This window comes from Triturus cristatus, chromosome 5_1, assembly GCF_964204655.1.
Source record: "Triturus cristatus chromosome 5_1, aTriCri1.1, whole genome shotgun sequence".
NCBI classification, from domain to species: domain Eukaryota; kingdom Metazoa; phylum Chordata; class Amphibia; order Caudata; family Salamandridae; genus Triturus; species Triturus cristatus.
Window position 1 is genome coordinate 103,228,005 of NC_140587.1, and position 20,960 is coordinate 103,248,964.

The 20,960-nt window shown below is 44.9% G+C and overlaps 1 protein-coding gene across 5 annotated transcripts in view; it reads left to right on the forward strand.

Annotated features, from left to right (window-relative positions):
• The window catches only part of NUGGC (nuclear GTPase, germinal center associated), a 1,337,967-nt gene that overhangs the window by 1,166,078 nt on the left and 150,929 nt on the right, over nt 1-20,960 (forward strand). For all 5 annotated transcript variants that reach the window (XM_085604518.1, XM_085604516.1, XM_085604517.1 and 2 more), the window contains one exon: nt 3,632-3,807. In XM_085604518.1, the coding sequence (XP_085460644.1) occupies nt 3,632-3,807 (176 nt within the window). The remainder of the gene's footprint in view (nt 1-3,631; nt 3,808-20,960) is intronic.

Consider the following 20,960-nt stretch of genomic DNA (forward strand, 5'->3'; position numbering starts at 1 on the left):
CGCTCGACCTCAGACCTGGGGAACTAGGTTCGAGTCTCGGTAATGTCGCTGAACTTCCTGTGATTCTGGGCAAATCACTTAATCTCCCCGTGCCTAACAAAGAATGAATGTGTGTCCTCATGTAACGTAACTGGTGCTATGTAAAGCGCTCTGATACCTGATTGGATTCGGGTCAAGTTTGCGCTATATAAAACTCTGGAAGAAGAAAAAAAAGCTAGACGCCCGACTACTAGGGCATGCTATGCTGCAAAGTGGAAAAGATTTGTTGTTTACTGCCACAACAACACAATCAATCCTCTAAATGCGTCCATACAGCACATCATATGTTACTTGCTCCATCTACAAAGGTGTAAACTAGCATATACATCCATTCGGTTACACTTCGCAGCAATTGCTGCCTACTTACAGAACAGGCAGCACCTATCACTTTTCAGGGTGCCTGCCATCAAAGCTTTTATGGAAGGCCTTAAAAGAGTAATTCCACCCAGAGTGCCACCCACACCTGTCTGGAACTTGAATATAGTCCTCACACGGTTAATGGGACCCCCTTTCGAACCATTACATAAATGTGAGCTGCAATTTCTCACATGGAAAACAGCATTTCTAGTGGCCATCACTTCCCTCAGAAGGGTTAGTGAAATACAAGCACTCACTATACAGGAACCTTTTCTCCAAATGCATCAGAACAAGGTTGTACTCCGCACCAACCCCAAATTTCTACCCAAAGTAATTTCTCCATTCCATCTAAACCAGTCGGTAGAATTACCAGTCTTTTTCCCGCAACCCCAAACCGTTGCGGAAAGGGCTTTACACACACTGGATGTTAAAAGGGCCTTACTTTACTACATCCAAAGAACACAACCTTTCAGAAAAACCAAAGAGCTATTTGTCTCTTTCTCCACCACATAAAGGCAACCCTATTTCTAAATCAGGGATAGCTAAGTGGATTGTAAAATGCATACAGATTTGCTACCACAAAGCAAAACAAACGCTATCTGTTCCCCCTAAAGCCCACTCAACAAGGAAGATAGGGGCTTCTATGGCTTTTCTAGGAAACATACCACTAGATGACATCTGCAAAGCAGCGACATGGTCAACACCGCACACTTTCACAAAACATTACTGTGTAGATGTGCAAACCAAGCAACAAGCTAGTGTGGGCCAGGCTGTACTAAAAACACTGTTCCAAACAACTGCAACGGATGCCGGTGGTCGCCGCTAGGGTTGGGTACTGCTATATAGTCTATGCACAGTGTATAATGTGCAGCTCATATGTCTCGAACGGAATATGCTACTTACCAGTATACATCTGTTCTTGGCATGTAGAGCTGCAGATCTATACACGCCCACCCGCCTCCCCGGCTACCTGTATCCGTTCCAGTCTATCTTATTTAGATACAACACACATGGGTTTCTTTACTGTTATTACTACGCTCCATCTTTCCCTGCTGGCGAAAAACAATCTGAGGATGGAGCCGAAGCCCATGCGCAATACGAACCAAAGGAGGAGTCACCAACCTCGTGACTTCCAAAGACTTTCCAAGAGGAAAAACAAATTGCAAACATCCGGGCCCAACACCAGATGGCGATCTATGCACAGTGTATAGATCTGCAGCTCTACATGCCAAGAACAGATGCATACTGGTAAGTAACATTATTCCTTTTAAAGAACCCCGTGCTGAAGAAATATATTAAAATGTTACTAATGTACTTTCAGTTATCATAGTGATATGTTTTTTCTGGGATGATGCAATGTCATTCTCCTCTAATGCGACAGTATACAACATCACTAACCTTCTGAACTGGTCGACAAGCACAGTGAAGTCCCAGTAGCATTTAAACTTGTAGTCTTTACACCATAACAAAACAATTATATAGCTGATGCTTAAGATCTGCCAGGTTCTATGACTTCCTAAGAATTGGCATACTGCTCAAGAGAGTCCACCTTCAGACACCACCAATCCTAACTACTGTTACACTACAGAGTATCAGAGTGTGTGTTTGGGGTGAAGAAAACTGGGGCCAGTGGAAAGGTTCAGGAAAGAAACAGTAAGGAAAGAGATCAGAAACTTCACAAGAAGAATCGAGCAATCCTTTCATATACTGTTGTGCCTTAATTAGGTGTCTTGAAACTTATCAGCAAGGCACCTGGCTTCCAGGCAAGGGAATGAACCGGGTAAATGACCAGTGTAGGGAGGACACTTGTCAATGCTAATGATGATTTTCTATGAAAAACATAACTCCATGTCCTTCTCTCGCTTAGATGCCTCGCCCTATGAGGCCTCTGTGCTTCTCCCAATGCGTTCCCACAGCATAAAAGCTCATCCTTCCTCTTTCTTCAACAAGTCCCTGAAAACACGCTTGGCCTGCACTAACAGGTCTGGGGCTGAAGGAGGGAGGTAGGAATTTAAACGATTGAAGAACTTGGTGTAATGCAATCTAAGTATTACCTTCTCATCCCTCTTGTTTAGATTCCTTGCTCTATGAGATGCATCCAAGCCAAAGAAAACCCCAGGACAACAGAGCAGAATGTAGACACAACACACTTTAGTAACAAAAAAGTAACAATAATTACAACACTGCAGACAGAACCCTGCGCCTACACAGATCCTCAACAGCAGGACCTGAATGATCCGATAATGTTTGATAAAGGTAGAGGTACGTGCCCAATTGGCTGCCCTGTAAATTTCAGACAAAGACCCCCTCACCCTTGACACTCAGCAAGGGAAGTTGATAATCCTCACGTTGGGCCACCATGTCCCCCCAAAAGGCAGGGAACATCAAACTGGGAATAGGCAAAGGAAATCTGAGATTAAATCTACCTGCTCAAAGTTTGGCAGGCCCACAATTGACCATGAAAGAGGAATCCTGCCTGAAGTTCTCCACCCTCTCCAGATAACCAGAACCGCTTTCGAGACATCCAGGAAATGCATAGCATCATCCTCAGGAGACTGAGGATCTGGACAGAAAACAGACAAAATAATATCATGTTGGGCATGAAAGAGAATAGTTCACCTTATCTTAAATATGTAATCCCAACCTTCTCTCCGTTCCCACTTTAAAGCCTGATGATTGGCTGTGTATCAGGCCTCTCCGAAAGGTACTACATAGTAGCCTTTAGTGACATGTTAGTGTAATACAATTCAACGAACAAATGCAGTATACAGCTATTAAAAAATAATTGTAAACGAAGGAAAGGGACAACTACACAAGAGTCTGAGTAGGTGTGTAGGGTGTACCTTGGGTGTCCTGCTGCTGTACGGGCCATTTGTTTGTTAAAGTACTAGTTCAACTGCTTCGTTTCAGCTCAGTTATGTAATAATCCATAAATAAAAGTGCTGTGGCATTGAGTGCCACAACAACTACAATTATGCCTTTAGAGTGAAACTTGCCTACCATAAATCTGGTGGCTAAGAATTTGGTGGGGCCTGTACAGTGCCACTGACTGAGGTTGCCTTCATATCTTTGCATTTCTCCTTTACCCATACTCCACACTCTCATATGGAGATGAGGTGGTCATTTTAGCATAGTCATGGTAGTGTTGAATGTGCTGATTGGTTCCTGCTTTTGATCCCATAAAAATAATTTGTTTCATTTCTAACAATGTCTTTGTATCAATCTCTCAAACCAGCCGTGAGCCCCAAGGTGGTTATAGTCCTAGAGATGCCCCAAGACCCCACACCATTTCGCACACTGATGAAGTTCATATCTGCAAAGCAACAGGGCACAGCCTGGTTCCAGGAGGTTGACCTGCTAAAGGGCAGAAACACGTTGAAAATGTTGGGTGTTTACTTCTCGAAAGAACAGGTGAGACTTTTTTAAGCTGTATGTGTGAATGGCTGTGCCATGTGCTCCAAGAAAGACCTGCTGAATAACTCCCATAACTCGTGTTAATGAATGTTTTATTGTGAATGTTTGTCTCTTCATCTCATCTCCTTTGACAATATTTTCCTTCCCTATCATAGCCTGTTAAAATAATGAAGCTCCTTCCTCAGCATATCATTCTGCCCTTAAGTTGTCTTTCAGTTCCTCTCACTATTGTCTGCTTCATCCATCCAGCCTATCTGGGGAGGGATTGAGATTTAGATGACTGTCAGATTAGGTATCAGGTGGGAGCACCAACTAGCCTTGGTAGTCGCAACTGGCATGGAAGATGAAAAGATGCAATCGTTGAGACCAGCAAGGTCCAAGGGACTCCCCATGTGCAGGATTCAGGGCAGGCCCGAGCAAGCAGAGGAGCCCACTGAACCAGGAGAAGACCCTCAAGAGGTACTACAGGCCAAAGGCACAGGAGTCGCAAGAGGACCTCTGGCAGCTCACCAAAAATGGAGGCCCACGATGAGAGATGCAGGGAGGATGCTGTTCTTCGAAGGATGAGATGCTGGAGACTGGAGCTTTTTGTAGCCCAAAGATCTCTGGAGTGCAGAGCCAACAAGCCGTGGCAATGGCAAGTTGACGCAGGGCACAGGGGTTTGGTCGCAGCGGTTCTGACAAGGGATATGTTCCTCCAATTGCAGGTAAGACAGGTCAGGCCTCAGGAGAACCACAGATCCACCGCCTATGTTGCTGAGCCTCAGGAAGTCCCTGGGAAGGCGACCGGTCAGCTTCGATGGTGTATCTGCAGTTGCAGAAGAGTGGCTGCATTACTCTAAGGGAGATTACTTCGGATGTTCTTAATGCCCACAGGTCTTTTGGAGAACCTAAGCGAAGCACAGACACTGCCGAGGCAGAATACTTGCAGAGCAGCGAGACCAGAAGCAGCGGAAGTCTTCCTTGATGCAGTCTCAGTTCCAGGCGAAGTACCAGTGTCCAGACGGTCGAAAAGTGTCTTGGTTTCAGAGGTGAGTCTTGTTTCGCGACGTATCTGAGGACCCACCCACGAGGAAGCCCTTAAATACCCAAGGAAAGAGTTGGAACGACTCTGGGATCCCTCCCAGATGAGGGACTGGACAGAGGGTAGGATACTCCCTTGTCCAGTTTAATGCCGGAGCAGAAACCAACGTTTTTTGAACTGGCTTAAACCAGTGTATGCAAGGAAGGGCACCAAATGTGCCCTTCCATGCAGTCTAGTGGCGCTGGAAAGTGCCCCCACCCCAGCCAAATACACCAAGTTTTGTCTGGAAGGTGGTCACACCTCCCTGTGACAGGAAACCTATTGTTCTACCTCCCCTTGCTGAAGCTGAGCTCAACAGAAGGAGCTCTAGCTTGCTGGCAGACCTTGAAAGGCTGTAACCAGTAGTACAGGGGGCTCCTCTAAGGGACCTCCAAGACCATGGGTTCAGACCTCTAACAACGGAATAGGTGTTGGGGTATGATTGCAACATGTTTGATACCAAACATGACTAGGTTGAGCGCAGCCATTATATAGTTAGACATCTCATGATGACTGATGTCCACTATACGTATTAGAATGGCTGAGCGAACTTGCAAAGCCTGAAGAATCGACACCGGAGTTTAACCAAGCACCCTGCTCTAAGGACTGAAGGGCCTACCCATAGGGTGACTTTTAGGTTTTAAGTGCAGTGACCTCAGATATAAGGAAACGTATCTATTGTAAGAGGTGCAAGCACCATCTCACACACGTGGCAATGGCAGGCCTGTAGTCAGAGTTTAAGTGGACTCCTATGGGTGGCATAATACATGCTGAGGACCAGGGGAGTCCCCTGGTGTACTATGCCCTGGGTACATTAGTACTATATGCTAGGGACTTAAAAGGGTAAACCAGTAAACAATTATGGAGGTAACAAAGTACTTACCAAAGCCATTTTGGGAGAGATGGCACAGATACGGGGGTGTTTAGCAGGAACCCAGCAAACTACGGTCAAAACATATTGACACCAGGTAAAAAGTGGGAGTAATAATAAAAGAAAGATCCTACTTTCCTACATAGATCAAACTTTTTTGTGTGTGTTGAGGTATGTCATCTAGACGTACAGGGTTTAAACTGTGAGGCACCTGTCATCGCGCCATGTCAGTAACCAACCCCCACCTCATCTGTCTGTGGTGCCTCCAGCATGACCACGAAACAAAGTCTTGCTCGAACTGTCAGGCCATAGCTCCGTAGGCCTTGCGGGAGCAAGCTCTGAAACTCCTTGCATCCTGGCAGTCGACATCAGCCAGCGAGATTCAGCGTAGATCCCGGGCTTGTTCGTAGAGGAGGAGGTTGCAGGACCGCTCTAAGAGCCCTAAGTCTTCTTCCTCCCACTCTAGGTCTTCGGGACACTCTGAGAAGAGGCACAAGAAGGAGTAGTCGTCCAAGCAGACTTCAACTTCGCCTCGTCTGTCGTCCGTTGACGAGACAGGTAAGGAGCATCAGCGTTCTAGGCATAGTTCTGCAGAGCCGGTGCCAGGTTCGACTTCGCGCCTTCCCCCGTTTTCGGGAGCCGGAGCAACCACCGCTCAAATAAAATAATTTTACGAGGCCCATGTGCTGCGTATTTGAGCAGGCCGACACTTTTGGTGAGCCTTCAGGCCCGCACGGTCGGAGGGGCCCCATTGGATTCAACGTCGTCGACTCCAGCCACAGTAGTGACAGATGTGTCACACAAGGGATGGGGCGGCCATATGGGAAAGGTGGAAATCAGGGGACACTGGTCTCCGGCGGAGTCGGGCTCCACATCAATTTGTTGGAGCTTTGAGCAATTTGGTTGGCATTGAAAGCATTTCTTCCCTCTATCTCTCTAAGGGGGAGTCAGTGCAGATGTTCACGGACAACACCACCGCCATGTGGTACTGCAATAAGCAGGGTGGGGTTGTGGACCCTTTGTCAAGAGGCCCTGCATCTCGGACATGGCTGGAAAAACAGGGCATGATCCCGGTGAGTCAGCACTTGGCAGGTTCTCTGAATGCCAGGGCGGAACATTGTAAGTGCAGTAAATACATAAAGAGTATATGGTCTGGGAGTTGGTCATAACAAACTCCACAATGGCTTTACTGAAACTTGGGAAGTTTGGAAGCAAACTTCTCAGCACATTAAACCCACACTGATGCCAGCGTGGGATTTAATGTAAAAATCACTCAGAGGGCATCTTAGAGATGCCCCCTGAAAAACGACTAGCCCTGGTTTGGTTCCTGAATGGCTACAATTGCATTTCCTTGCAATGTTTTGCATTTGAAGATATATTCTACTTACCTGTGCCAAGTCCTGCTCGGATCTCGGAATAAAACCTAAGAATACCTTTTTATACTGACCTAATTGTTCTGGATTCTGTCTGAATACAATAAATGCTTAACACACCCTCTGCTAAGCTTAACTGCTGGACCACACTACTACAAATAAAGCTGTTAGGGATTATCTATTTTAGCCTCTGCTATACCTCTGGGGACTCACTGGAATCTGTGCACACAATTTCTTACTGTGGTATAATACATACAGAGCCAGCTTCCTACAGAACATTTCCAGTCACAAGGTAAGGTGACTCCTCCTTTCGGTGATGGTGCGCATGGGCATCGGCTCCATTGTTAGATTTTCTGTCGGCCATCGGATTCAGACGTAGTTTGCTCTGCTCTGGTTCAAGACCGTTTGTCGGAATCCCTTAGGTTGGCAATACTACTGTACCCGTGCCGTTATTGTTTTGAACATTTTTTCCCATCCTCCGCGTTTTGAAAATCTAAAAACGTAATCAGTTGGAGCGACAAATCTCGATCTGCGGCTATCGGGCCTAGCCCGTTTCTTTCCAGTTCCACTCATATAACTTCATTGAGTAATCTGCCGATGGAACGGACTCCGTTCCAATTCTGCCCTCGGTGCCACTCCAAATATCCACGCACCGACCTTCACAAGATCTGTAAACTGTGCCTGTCTGGAGCACAAGGAAGAAGACTGTGACGCCTGCTGCTCGTTTCACTACAAAAAAGACCCTCCGGAACCGTCGGGCTCGACCAAAAGAAATGCAGCAACAAAGTGGCAAAGACACCCCCTTATCTTCGGAGAAGATATTGAACAAGAAATGGAGGCGTCTGATGCAGAAGAAGAGGCCTTCTTCGTACAAGATTTTGACTCCGAGCTGGAAATAGAACTGGAGTCTCATGAGGTTCCTGCTGGTCAAGCTGCTGTGAGTACTAAAGTCCCTTTGCCCACAAAACACGCTTCCACTAAACATAAGGCTTCTGGGCCACCACTGCCATCAGGCCATGGTCGGCATCGAGACTCTGCTTTCAACGCCCCGGCCCTCCAGCTCAGCACCGAAAGCACATGTCAAAACTTTCGGCTTGAGCTCAAGTCAAGCTCACACAACTTCGGCACTTAAAACCTCAGTTACGAAAGGCAAAAAGGACAAATCCAGCTCGTCGCTGAAACAGATAGATGTTCCTCCGGAGCCAATTCTGGAAACCATGCAAGAAAAGCTGGATCCAAAACAAAAGAAAATGTATAATATTCCAGACACTGGACATACTACAACAAAGCCAGTGATACCACCCTTCTAAAGGAAAGTGGATACAGGATATAAATTCCCTCTCAAAAAGAAAAATGACATTGCTACTAGTCCTATTCATACCACTCCACCATCTTCTCTAAGACTTACCCCAATACATCTCCGAGGAGAATAAGAAAAGAGGGCAGAAACTAGTACAAGAAGGAAAACTTATGTTCAAGGCATATGAGCTGCAGATTGTATACTTTTGCATAGATCGCCATCTGGTGTTGGGCTCGGATGTTTGCACTTTGTTTTTGTCTTGAAAGAAGTCTTTGTAGTCACAAGGTAGGTGACTCCTCCCTAGGACGATAGTGCACATGGGCTTCGACTCCATCCTTAGATTGTTTTTTTCCGCCATCGGGTTCAGATGTGAATTGCTGCGCTCCGGGTCGATATCGGTTTTGACTCCCCCTTCGACGCGCTGTCCCTCTCCACTCGATGGTATTGTCTCGATCACGTTTCCCTTTACGACCCGTATCTTAAAACAAACCCCTCGATTTTTGACGTGGGCCGTTGGGCCTCTCAGCGCCGACAATGCCTGCAGTCAATCGAAAGGACTCCTTTAAAAAAATGCCCTGGGTGTAGTGCTAAGTTCCCACACACAGACTTGCACGAGGTGTGCAATCTCTGCCTCTCCCCGGAGCACGAAGATAAAGACTGCAAGGCCTGTGCATCTTTCAGGTCAAAGACAACCATCCGTGATCGTCGGGGCCGACGGCACGAAATGTCTCGCGATAGCAGTTCGATTCCGGACATCTTCGAAGCAGACCCCAATATCCAGCCGGAACAATCCGGTGATGAAGAACTCGTCTCCGAGGCCGACGACTCCGACGCCGACAGTCACTCAGCGGTCCCTGATTACCAAAACCCCCTCCCGAAAAATAAACCGAAGGCTCCAGTAACACCCTCACCCTCCGGCGCGGGTCGACACCCGCAACATGTTTCAGACGCCCCTCCCTCGGGCCCGGCTAAGAAACCTAAACATAAGCTTTCCGGCTCGGGCTCGAGCCATACCCATTCCAGCGCCGGAAAGTTCTCCTCGGCACCGAAGCAACAAGTCAAACACTTGTCCACGCCGAAGACAGCCTCGACGCCAAAGCCCTCGGTATCGAAGCATAGCAAGGACAAACACTAGGAACCAAAGAAATCTTCGGAGCTGAAAAAGGCTTCTGAAGTGTTTCGGAGCCGCAAAAACCTAAAGAGTCTAAGACTCCACCGAAAACCTCTCAAACTTTCTCCAAAGAAGATTCAGACCCAAAATCTTGGGCACCGAACGAAGACATTTGCCCACGCACCATCAGATAGTGAAGATGACACAGGTAGAGATATAGATCCACATGGGGATGACGATTCGCATAACATCCCACATGATATAGACACTTGGGGTGACTACAATATAGATCCCAACCCAAATAATGATCCGGATCTCTATCCATCTAAACCGTCACCACCTGATGACAACACTGGGTTCGTGCAACTAATCAACAGAGCTGCCCAGTACCACGGGGTCCCCTTACAATCCGACCCATTAGTTGAAGATTTTCAACAAGCACCCTGCCAATGTTGAAAGGCTTGCTAAAACATGCCCCAGAAGTTTTTAAAGACCCAGTCAGAACCAAGGTTTTCAATCCCAGGTGGATAAAAAATACAAGGCAGCTCCCAATTTATATTAAAGGTCAGATTTCCTTGGATTCCCTTGTGATAACTCGCGCACGCAAGCGTGCAAACTCACAGAGTACAGGTGACACCCCCCTCTTCCGATAAGGAATCCAAATTAATTGACGCATCAGGGAGACGTATTACGTCGCAGGCTGCAAACCATTGCCATTGCCAATGCCCAAGCTTTTATTGGCCAGGTATGACAGGGCTCACTACAACAAGCTTGAAATTCACCTTCCTGATCAGTAGAAGCCAACGACCTTATCCAGGAGGGCAGACTCAGTACCAACACCTCAATAAAATGTGCGTTCGGTGTGGCCGATACCACAATTAACACTAGCGTCTTGTTGGGTAGACACGCTTGGCTCCGGGTTTCCGGATTCAAGCAGGAGGTTCAAACTGCTATTTTAAATCAATCGTTTGATCAGGAACATCTTTTCGGCCTGCAGTTGACGCATCCCTAGAAAAGATGAAGAAGGATACCGAAACTGCTAAGTCTATGGGGCCCTTACAGTTCCCTTCCCCTAGAGGCTCTTTTCACTGCTCCTTCTACAAAGCCGGCTCCAAAACTATGGGTTCAGAACATCCCTCCTCCTACAAGAGTCCCACTCACACATCCCTTAAAGCATACTTTCGCAGAGGCTACAGAGGCAACAATAACAAAGGGAGAGGTCGTGGCAACAATAGCCGGACCCCCACCACTAAACAGTGACTACGAATTTTATGAAGTGATCACGACAGACCCGACAGAACGCTTACAGAGAACCATCACATTAATGGTGGATGAAGCTGAAACTAACAACTGGATATCAAAGACCGAGGCTGATTTCCTCCTGGCCCGGACACCAAGGATGCCATATTTCTATTCACTCCCTAAGATCCATAAGGAACGAAGACCACCGCCAGGGAGACCAATTGTCTCAGGGATCGGATCTGTTCTGGAACCTCTATCCCAATTTGCGGATCACTACCTAAAACCCTTGGTCCAAAAGACACCCACCTATCTTAAAGATACAAAAGACCTCCTGAACCTACTTCAAGATCAACAATTTTCAGGAGAGAAGATGCTTCTAGTGGGTTTAGATGTGGAGAGCTTGTACACCAGTCTCCCACAGAAAAAGACACTAGATACTTTGGAGGAACTACTATTCAGTCAACAATGGGACCACAAGACGCCCAGACATTTTATCCTTGAATGCTGTAGACTGGCGCTCACGGAAAACCATTTTGAGTACAACAACACCATGTACAGACAATGCCACGGAACTTCCATGGGGAGTACATTTGCGCCGAGTGTGGCCGGATTATACGTGAGTGATTTCGAGACCAAGAACATACTGTGTCCGACGAATCCCTTTCGAGAGCAGATAGTATTCTGGAAACGTTATATCGATGACGTTCTGCTGATCTGGGAAGGTAGTAAAGAAACCCTCATCGACTTCCATCATTGGCTGAACACTAAAGATGAATGGTTGAAATTTACTTACTCAGCCAGTCCAGACACACGAAAACGATACTATTCAGACAAAAACCTTCTTTAAACCCACTGCCATGAACAGTCTCTTGTCATTTAAGAGTTTTCACCCGCGCCCAATGAGGGAAAACCTACCATATGGGCAGTTTCTCCGTCTACGACGGAACTGCAGCAACATCCGAGACTATAAGGAACAAGCTAAAGATCTCTGCAACAAACTGCGAAACAGGGACTACCCTCAGCATACCATCAAGAAAAGCCAAAAGAGAGCGAGAAATCAACAGAGGGCAACCCTCATGGAAACAACAGTGAAAGAACCCACAAAAGATCTAGTCACCTGTGTGAGTACCTACAGTGTGGTATCCAATGATGTTAAAAAGATCATTAACAAGAATTGGAAAATCCTCACCTCCGGCTCTCTGAAATGGCCAAAACCAAGATTTTCAAGCAAACGAACCAGAAATCTGAAAGATATGCTAGTACATACTAGACCACCATCAAAACCTAGTCTTATGATCACTTCTAGCTTATGGGACTATACACCGGTAACTGGTCACTACCCCTGTGGCTCGTGCTCGGTCTGTCATCTTACGAAACCAACTAAGACCCTACAACTACTACCAGACCTGAAATGGACCATGAGGAATCACACTAACTGTAATACTACTCATGTAATTTACATGATCACTTGCCCCTGTGGATTACATTACATAGGGATTACCTGCCGCAAAGTCAAGCTACGACTTTGCGAACACAAGAGCAATGTTAAATGTAAGAAAATTACAACCAAGATGAGCAGTCACTACCTCGAGAAAGGACATACAGTCGATCACTTACAATGGGTGGTTCTAGAGACTTTAGCAACGAAAAATGCCAATGCAGAAAATATCTTGTTCGAAAAGGAGCAGAGGTGGGTTTACCGCTTACGTACTCACATTCATGGATTGAATGACAATATCCCGTGGCTGAGCATCAAGAGATAGCTTATGCACAATTACAGTGATGAAGAATGGGAGCCACACAACGCTGAATGTATAGCATGGTACACTTTGAACGTTTGCCTATGTGAAATGGTGCTAAAAATACTTGAATATGACAGCGAACATTGAACATGCTATGTACAAGGAAAAATACTTGCATGGGAAATGCACTCTGGGAAAAAGCCTAACAGCCATTCTTTTTGATGCAACCAGCTTATGCACAATTGCAGTTATGAAGAATGGGAGCTCTTCCTTCTTCATCTAACGTGTCGCATGGTCTGTTCAGAGGTATAATTTCACAATTGCGATGAAACGGCTGTCCTGTGTAATACAGCCTTGTGAGGCAATAAGCTAGAGGAGTAACTAAGTACTCGCACAACTCCTTACCATTACTTTATCGAAACCAACAAAACTTTATTTTGCAACGAAAATTAAAGAATAACAATAGACTAACATATCTAACATCATGATAACTTCAAATGATTGGCATATTAGGGCGTTAATTATATGTACGAAATCAACAATGAGATGGGGGAGTTGTAAATAACACGAGTCCTCTTTTGTTCTCCATGAATTCGTCCTTTATCTTGACCCGGTTACTGTGTACAACAAACCGGGTGGAGAGAAGCAGTGACAGAACAAGTCGCTAACCGCCGAACAGGTACTGTTCCCGATACACGAGGACGCCGAGGAAGGAACGTAACGTATTTTGATCCCCTAACACCTTTCTTTTCCCTTTAAGAGCCGGAAAAGCTTACACCATCGGATGTAACCCACAAAAAGAACAATTAAGGTATTCTTTCCCAACTTTTTAAACTGTCGATGTCATGTTTTAATCCTTGGGTAAACAACCTATAGTTGGGCTTCATAGTCCGATTTATTTTGCTGAACATGTTACCAATGTGCATCTCTGTTTCTCCTACCATCTCTGGGTCATTTGGGCATGTCAATCAACCTCTTTTATCGTTTTTGACCAATGTACGGGTATCGCTGTAATTTTTGTTTTCTCTAAAGAGAGAGACTGGCCTTAATAATTAATTTTTAAAGAAACCTATTGTGTAACGATTAGTCAGACACCATAAATACCACCCACTCGATGGTTCACTCCGTGCAATAGATATATTGCGCAAGGGTTTTCATTTGGAATACTTCTTTGTCAAACAAAGGTCCCGGTTTTACATTATTCAATATGTTGGTAGCGTGGTACCTTAAAAATACCACTCACTCGATGGCTCTTTCACCGCCAAGAATTTAATGCCATTGTCTTCATTAAGTAATGCTGATTATGCCATTTCTCCAATCTTTTGTGAAACAATCCTCACTGACTTGCATTGTTTGATATGTGGGCAGCGTTCTTCCTCACACTCATAACAATACCCCCGGCGATCTCAGGGAGTTTGGGCACTACAAACAATTGATCGTTTCTATCTAATGCACTGCATGATGTGTATGTTTCTTCATTTCCCCAAGAGACAGATTTGCCATGTTTTTAAATTAGATTAACTGTTTGGCGTACAGTCTGATACTACCTACAAAATATCATTCACGTTAGGACAGGTTCTACGCCTAGAATTGAGTGACCCATTGGGACATTTTTCTTGTTCGTAATATCAAAATTATCTGGTGATTTACTTGTTAAAGTCCTTGTTTTTGTTTTTTGTTTTTTGCAACTTGTCATCTTTTGAAGGGAGGGCTGAATTTGCCTTTTACTGCATTTGAATGAAAATGATTGGCCGAAATTGGCTATGTTACATGTAAAAAGCTTTGCCTTTTATAATTGCTATGACAGTTGATGTCTCGAATTTTGAACATCCTGACAGCACATACACGAACTGTATGTCTAACTACTATTTTATTTTCCTTCCTCACACTCCTTTTTTTTATATAGGTTCGAATTGAACTCAAACACTCCTTTTTTTATATAGGTTCGAATTGAACTCAAACTGACTGGTGAGATAACGGGACTCACCCATCTCACGAGGGAGACCCCTTTAAATTAAGGAACCTCCTACACATACACTAGGGTCCTGATGAAAGCCTGTATGACCCTTTGGGGCATGAGATAAGGCTGAAACATGTCGACCTATTTTCTGGACACATAATCATTTTAGTGCATTAGACCTTAATTAGTCTAGTCTGTGCACGACAAGTATTTTTTAACCTAACTCGAATCCAGTCTCATTAAAAAAATTTAAAACTGGACTCTACGAGTCTTTTAAACCTTTCTCACTCACCTTATAGCACTTCACTACACAACTAACACGGTTCTCTGATTCTCTGATCACAACTGAAGAAACCAGAGGAATTACCTCCGGGTGGAGGAAGCATTCAGTAACCCGATGATGATGCTGTCACGTTGTCAAACAAATAAAAACATACCGCTAGAATTCCACCTGTGTACGAACACGTGATTGAGGGTTTCTTAACAGTACTTAGTACTGTTGCTACTAACCCTGGTTCTTTCAGGACCTGTGATCCACTCTCCATTGATCTTTAAACGTTGAAGACAAAGAAGCTGAGTGGGTCATACCCCTTCTTTCTCCCTCCTCTTGATTTAAAGATGGTCAACACTACCAATTCAAAGTCCTCCCATTCGGGGTCACTACAGCACCCAGAGTCTTCACCAAATGCCTTGCAGTAGTTGCAGCCCACTTAAGGAGACAACATATTCATGTCTTCCCTTATCTGGACGGCTGGCTAATAAAAGCCAAGTCACACAGCAGCTGTGTGCAACACTCCGACACAACACAATTTAGCTGCTTCACAGCTTGGGATTTACTGTCAACCTCGCCAAATCCCATCTCCAACCGTCCAGCATACAACAATACCTAGCGGCTACAATAGACACTTCAAAAGCTCTAGCATATCCCAATCCAGTCAGGATAAGCGCCAAACAGGTTCTAATCCAAAAATTTCAGCCTCAACACTCACTACCAGCACTAGTGTTCATGCAGTAAATTGGGATGATGGCCTCCTGAATTCTCCTCCTCCCTTATGCAAGACTCCAAATGCGTCCCTTACAGGAATGTTTGGCACGTCAGTGGAACCAGGCTCAAGGTCAGCTGACAGATCTGGTGTTGGTGGACGCCCATACACAAAACCTTTCCAAAGGGGGCCCGTTCCTCGACTTGGTTCCACAGACAGTGCTAACAGCAGATGCATCGCTCACCAGCTGGGGAGCTCATCTTCAGGCCCATACCATCCAGGGCATGTGGACCCCCCAACAAAGGCAATTCCACATAAACTACCTAGAATTGTTAGCAATCTTCCTAGCGTTAAAATCTTTTCAACTCCACCTCCGAGGCAAAGCTGTCCTGGTCCGTACAGACAACATGACATCAATGTACTACATACAGAAACGGGGGGAACACACTCTCTGCAGCTTTCACACCTAGCTCAAAGCATATGGAGACGGGCCATTCCGCAAAACATATATCTCCTTGCAGTACACCTCCCAGGTGTACACAATCAAATACCAGATCTGCTCAGTCGTCAAACACAGCAGATCCATGAATGGGAACTTCACCGTCAAGTTCTTCTTCCATTCTTTCACATGTGGGGCCACCCAGAAATAGATCTGTTCGCCGGACACCAAAACGCAAAATGTCCATCCTTCGCCTCCAGGTATCCACACCCATTGTCCAAAGGCATTGTCCAAAGGCATTCCCTCACAATGATCCTAGTTGCTCCAACATGTGCCCGAAAACCATGGTTCACAAACCTATTGGAACTATCAGTAGTTCCTCATCAAAAACTACGCCTCACACCCAAGCTTCTCACTCAGAACCATGAAGAGTTGAGACATCCAGATCCCAATCAACTCAACCTTGCGATCTGGCACCTCGGGTCTTAGAGTTTGGCTACCTAAATCTTCCGCCAGACTGTATGAATATCATTAGAGAACCTAGACGCCCTACCACCAGAGCATGCTATGCAGCAAAATGGAAACGTTTGTCATTTATTGTACAGACAACAAAATCAATCCACTAGAAGCTTCTATTCAGAACATTATCTGCTACCTCTTGCATCTACAATAAGGCAACCTAGCATATACATCTGTTTGGCTACAGCCAGCTGCCATAGCAGCCTATCTCCAAAACAGACAACATCTGTCTTTGTTTTGAGTGCCCACTATTAAAGCTTTTATGGAAGGACTTAAGAGAATAATGCCACCCAGCGTCCCGCCCTCTCCAGTGTGGAATCAGACTCATGGGTCCCCCTTTTGAACCTCTCCACAAATGTGAACTACAGTTCCTCACTTGGAAGATAGCTTTTTTGGTTGCTATCACATCTCTAAGGAGAGTTAGTGAACTCCAGGCATTAACCATACAAGAACCATTTTTACAAATCCATCATAACAAAGTGGTTCTTAGGACTAACCCTACATTTTTGCCCAAAGTCGTATCTCCCTTCCATCTCAACCAGTCTGTTGAACTCCCAGTGTTTTTCCCTCAACCAGACTCAGTGGCAGAACGAGCTCTTCACACGTTCGACGTTAAAAGAGCAATACTCTACTACATTGAAAGAACAAAATCCTTTAGAAAGACCAAACAACTCTTTGTGGCTTTCTCCCCACCTCATAAAGGCAATCCTATCTCAAAGGCAGGAATTAAAAGGTGGATTGTTTAATGCATCTAAATATGCTATATCAAAGCCAATCGCACACTCACATTTCCCCATAGAGCTCATGCAACACGCAAACTAGGGGCTTCCATGGCATTCATAGGGAACAATCCTCTAGATGACATCTGCAAGGCAACAACTTGGGCTACACTACACACCTTCACATAACACTATTGTGTAGATGTGCAGGCAAAACAACAAGCTAGTGTGGGCCAGGCTGTATTAAGAACACTTATTTTAACCACTGCAACAGATAAAGGTAGCCACGGCTAAGGAGGTAACTGCTGTATAGTCTATGCAAAAGTATACAATCTGCAGCTCATATGCCTCGAACGGAAAATGTTACCAGTATGCATCTGTTCTTAGCATGTAGAGCTGCAGATTGGTATACGCCCACCCGCCCCTTCCCGGATACCTTTATCTGTTCCAGTACTATCTTACTTACATACATTATACATGGACATCTCTTTCTACTTCTTACTACTCCATTGTAACCCTTTGTGGCAAAAAACAATCTAAGGATGGAGTCGATGACCGTGCGCACTATCGTCCTAGGTAGGAGTCACCTACCTCGTGACTACAAAGACTTCTTCCAAGACAAAAACAAAGTGCAAATATCCGAGCCCAACAACAGATGGCGATCTATGCAAAAGTATACGAATCTGCAGCTCTCATGCCAAGAACAGATGCATACTGGTAAGTAGCATTTTCCTTTCAATTTCTCTGTTAGGTGTGCGTTAGACGCCACTGATATGGCAGCCAGAGGAGTTAATACCAGAATTCGCCTCAGAAGACATGCATAGCTAAGAATCTCTGGGTTTAAGCCAGAAGTTCAACAAACAATACTTAATGCCCCCTTTGACAAAGAAAATCATTTTGGTCCTCAAGTGGACCAATCGCGTGAAAAAAAATAAAAAAGATGTAGAGGTGGCAACATCCATGGGTGCATTACAATCACCCTCTAACAGAGGCTCATGTAGACGCTCATTTTATAGAGGAAGCTCCAAAAGTACTGCCACAGATGCCAACACATCTTCCTATAAACCTCAACATCAATCCTCTAATTCTAGAGGATTTTACAATGGTGGTTACAGAGGTAACAATTTTTAAGGTAGAGGCACAACAACACGTACCTCTCTATCTCCCAACAAGCAGTGACTTCATAACTATTCCCTCCAATCATCATACACCTGTCGGGGTAAGACTACATATTTCATTCCCATTTGTCAATCAATAACATCAGACAAATGGGTGTTAGACATTATCCTACATGGTTATTGCCTGGAGCTTATCAGCAATCCTCCCAATATTCCACCTTACATTCACAAACTCTCTAGAGCACCAACAATTGCTCAAACAAGAAGCACAAGCTGTTTTAACAAAATGAGCTACTGCCCCAGTTCCAATACAACACCAGGGGTCAGAGGTTTACTTACTTTACTTCCTTATCCCAAAAAAGAACGGTTCTCTACGACCAATATTTGATCTCAGAACTCTTTATTGTACATACTATCGGAATACTTCCATATGGTCACACTCCAGCAGGTATTTCCCTTATTACAGCAAGGCAACTTTGTCAACACTAGACTTAAAGGGCGCACACTTTCACATCTATTTTCACCGAGCACATCGCAAATACCTCAGATTTGTGGAAGCAGGAAAACACTATCAATTTAAAGTACTCTGATTCGTAGTAACTACTGCACCCAGAGTATTAACCAAATGTCTATCAGTAGTAGCAGCTTGTCTAAGAAGGCGAAAAATTCATGTCTTCCCATATGTATACGATTGGCTTAGGATGTAGCCTAACTGCTACGGCGGTTGACCTCAAAGCTGAGGAAGCGGGTTCGAGTCTTGGCAGGGACGCTCAACATCCTGTGATTCTGGGCAAATTATTTAATCTCCCCCAAAAAATAAATATGTCCGTCTGAAACGCAACTGTTGCTCATGTAAAGTGCTCTGATACCTTTGGGTCTAGTTCGTGCTAAATAAAACTCCCCCCACCTCCTCCCCCCAAAAAAGGCGACACACATCTCAAGTATTTACAACCCACTCAAATCACCTTAAATCTTCTTCATCAACTGGAATTCACAGTCAAAGCACAAAAATCCCATCTTCAACCCTTACAGTTGTAACCCTATCTAGGAGCTATGCTAAACACCCAAACAGGTTTAGCTTATCCCAATGCAGCCAGAATTCGCAATTTACAAACACTGATACTACAATTCCAAAGCAATCTGTATCTAACAGTGAGAATGTTCATGCAACTTCTAGGGATGATGGCATTGCCATAGTGCCTCATGCAAGATTAAACATGCATCCTCTACAGGAATGCTTAGCACATCAATGGAATCAATCACAGGGTCAACTAACAGATCTAGTGTTGGTAGACAGCCACACCCATCGCTCTCTGCAGTGGTGGAACACACTTATCAAAACGGTGGCCTTTTATCGACCCTGTTCCACAGATGGTGCTTACAGCAGATTCATCCCCTACAGGGTGGGGTGCCCAGCTACAACATCTAACAGTTCAGGGTCTATGGGACATCAAACACGAAAGTCTCCGCATCAACTACCTAGAGCTCCTAGCTGTTCACCTAGGGCCTCATGTAGGAAGCCAAATACCGGTCGGTAACGGCCGAAATTCGGTAAATATCCTGTTACCGACCGGTATTTAGGCATTTGCGATGTAGGGGGCTGATTTCTGGATTCGGTATTTACAGAATCGGAAATTACGAAATCGGTAAAATACCGATTCGGTAAATACCGAATCCAGAAATCAGATGTAGGGAGCACTCAAAAGAGTGAAAATTAGTATTAGAAATTCGTTATTTACCAAATATAGGTTGGTGATAAATAACGAATACCTTGCAAAAAGCAATATTTTGCAGATTTAAGAGTGCCATGTGGCAGACATACATGCCCTTAGGGCATGTATGTGCGCCACATGTGCACACATGCAAGATTCAGGGGTGCAACAGGGTGCCAATGTGACACCCTGCCACCCTTGAATATGCTCCCCCCATTACCGAATCGGTATTTACCGAATCGGTAATGAGGCATACCTTCCCATTGATTCCTATGGGCCTCCATTGATTCCAGGCCCATAGGAATCAATGGGAAGGTATGCCTCATTACCGATTCGGTAAATACCGATTCATAATTACCGAATTTTTCCGATTCGGTAAACTTTACCGAATCATTACCTACATCACATTTACCGTTTCATAAATACCGAATCGGTAAAATTCGGTATTTATGAATCGATAAATGTGAGGCTACCTACATATGGCCCCTAGTGTTAAAAGCATTTCTACCTCATCTAATAGGGAAAGTTAACCTAACAAAAAAATGAATGTGTGTCTGATACCCGATTGGATTCGGGTCAAGTTCGCGCTATATAAAATTCTGCAAAAAAAAAAACAAGTTGCCCTAGTTTGGACAGACAATATCACAGCTATGTACTATGTACAAAAACGGGGGGGGACACAATCTCTACAGTCATCACGCCTCTCTCAGACCATTTGGCGTTGAGCAATACATCACAAAATCCAACTGTTAGCAGAACACCTTCCTGGGACAGACTACAAATTTGCTGACCTCCACAGCAGGATACGGTACGAAGTCCACGGGTGGGAACTCCACCCCCAAGTCCTCCTCCTATACTTCCAAAAATGGGTGTTCTCACAAATAGATCTCTGTGCAGCAGCTTAGAACTCAAAATGCCCAAACTTCGCCTCCAGATTCGCACACCCTGTATCCAAAGGCAATGCCCTATGGATGAACAATTCAGGGATTTTTGCCTAC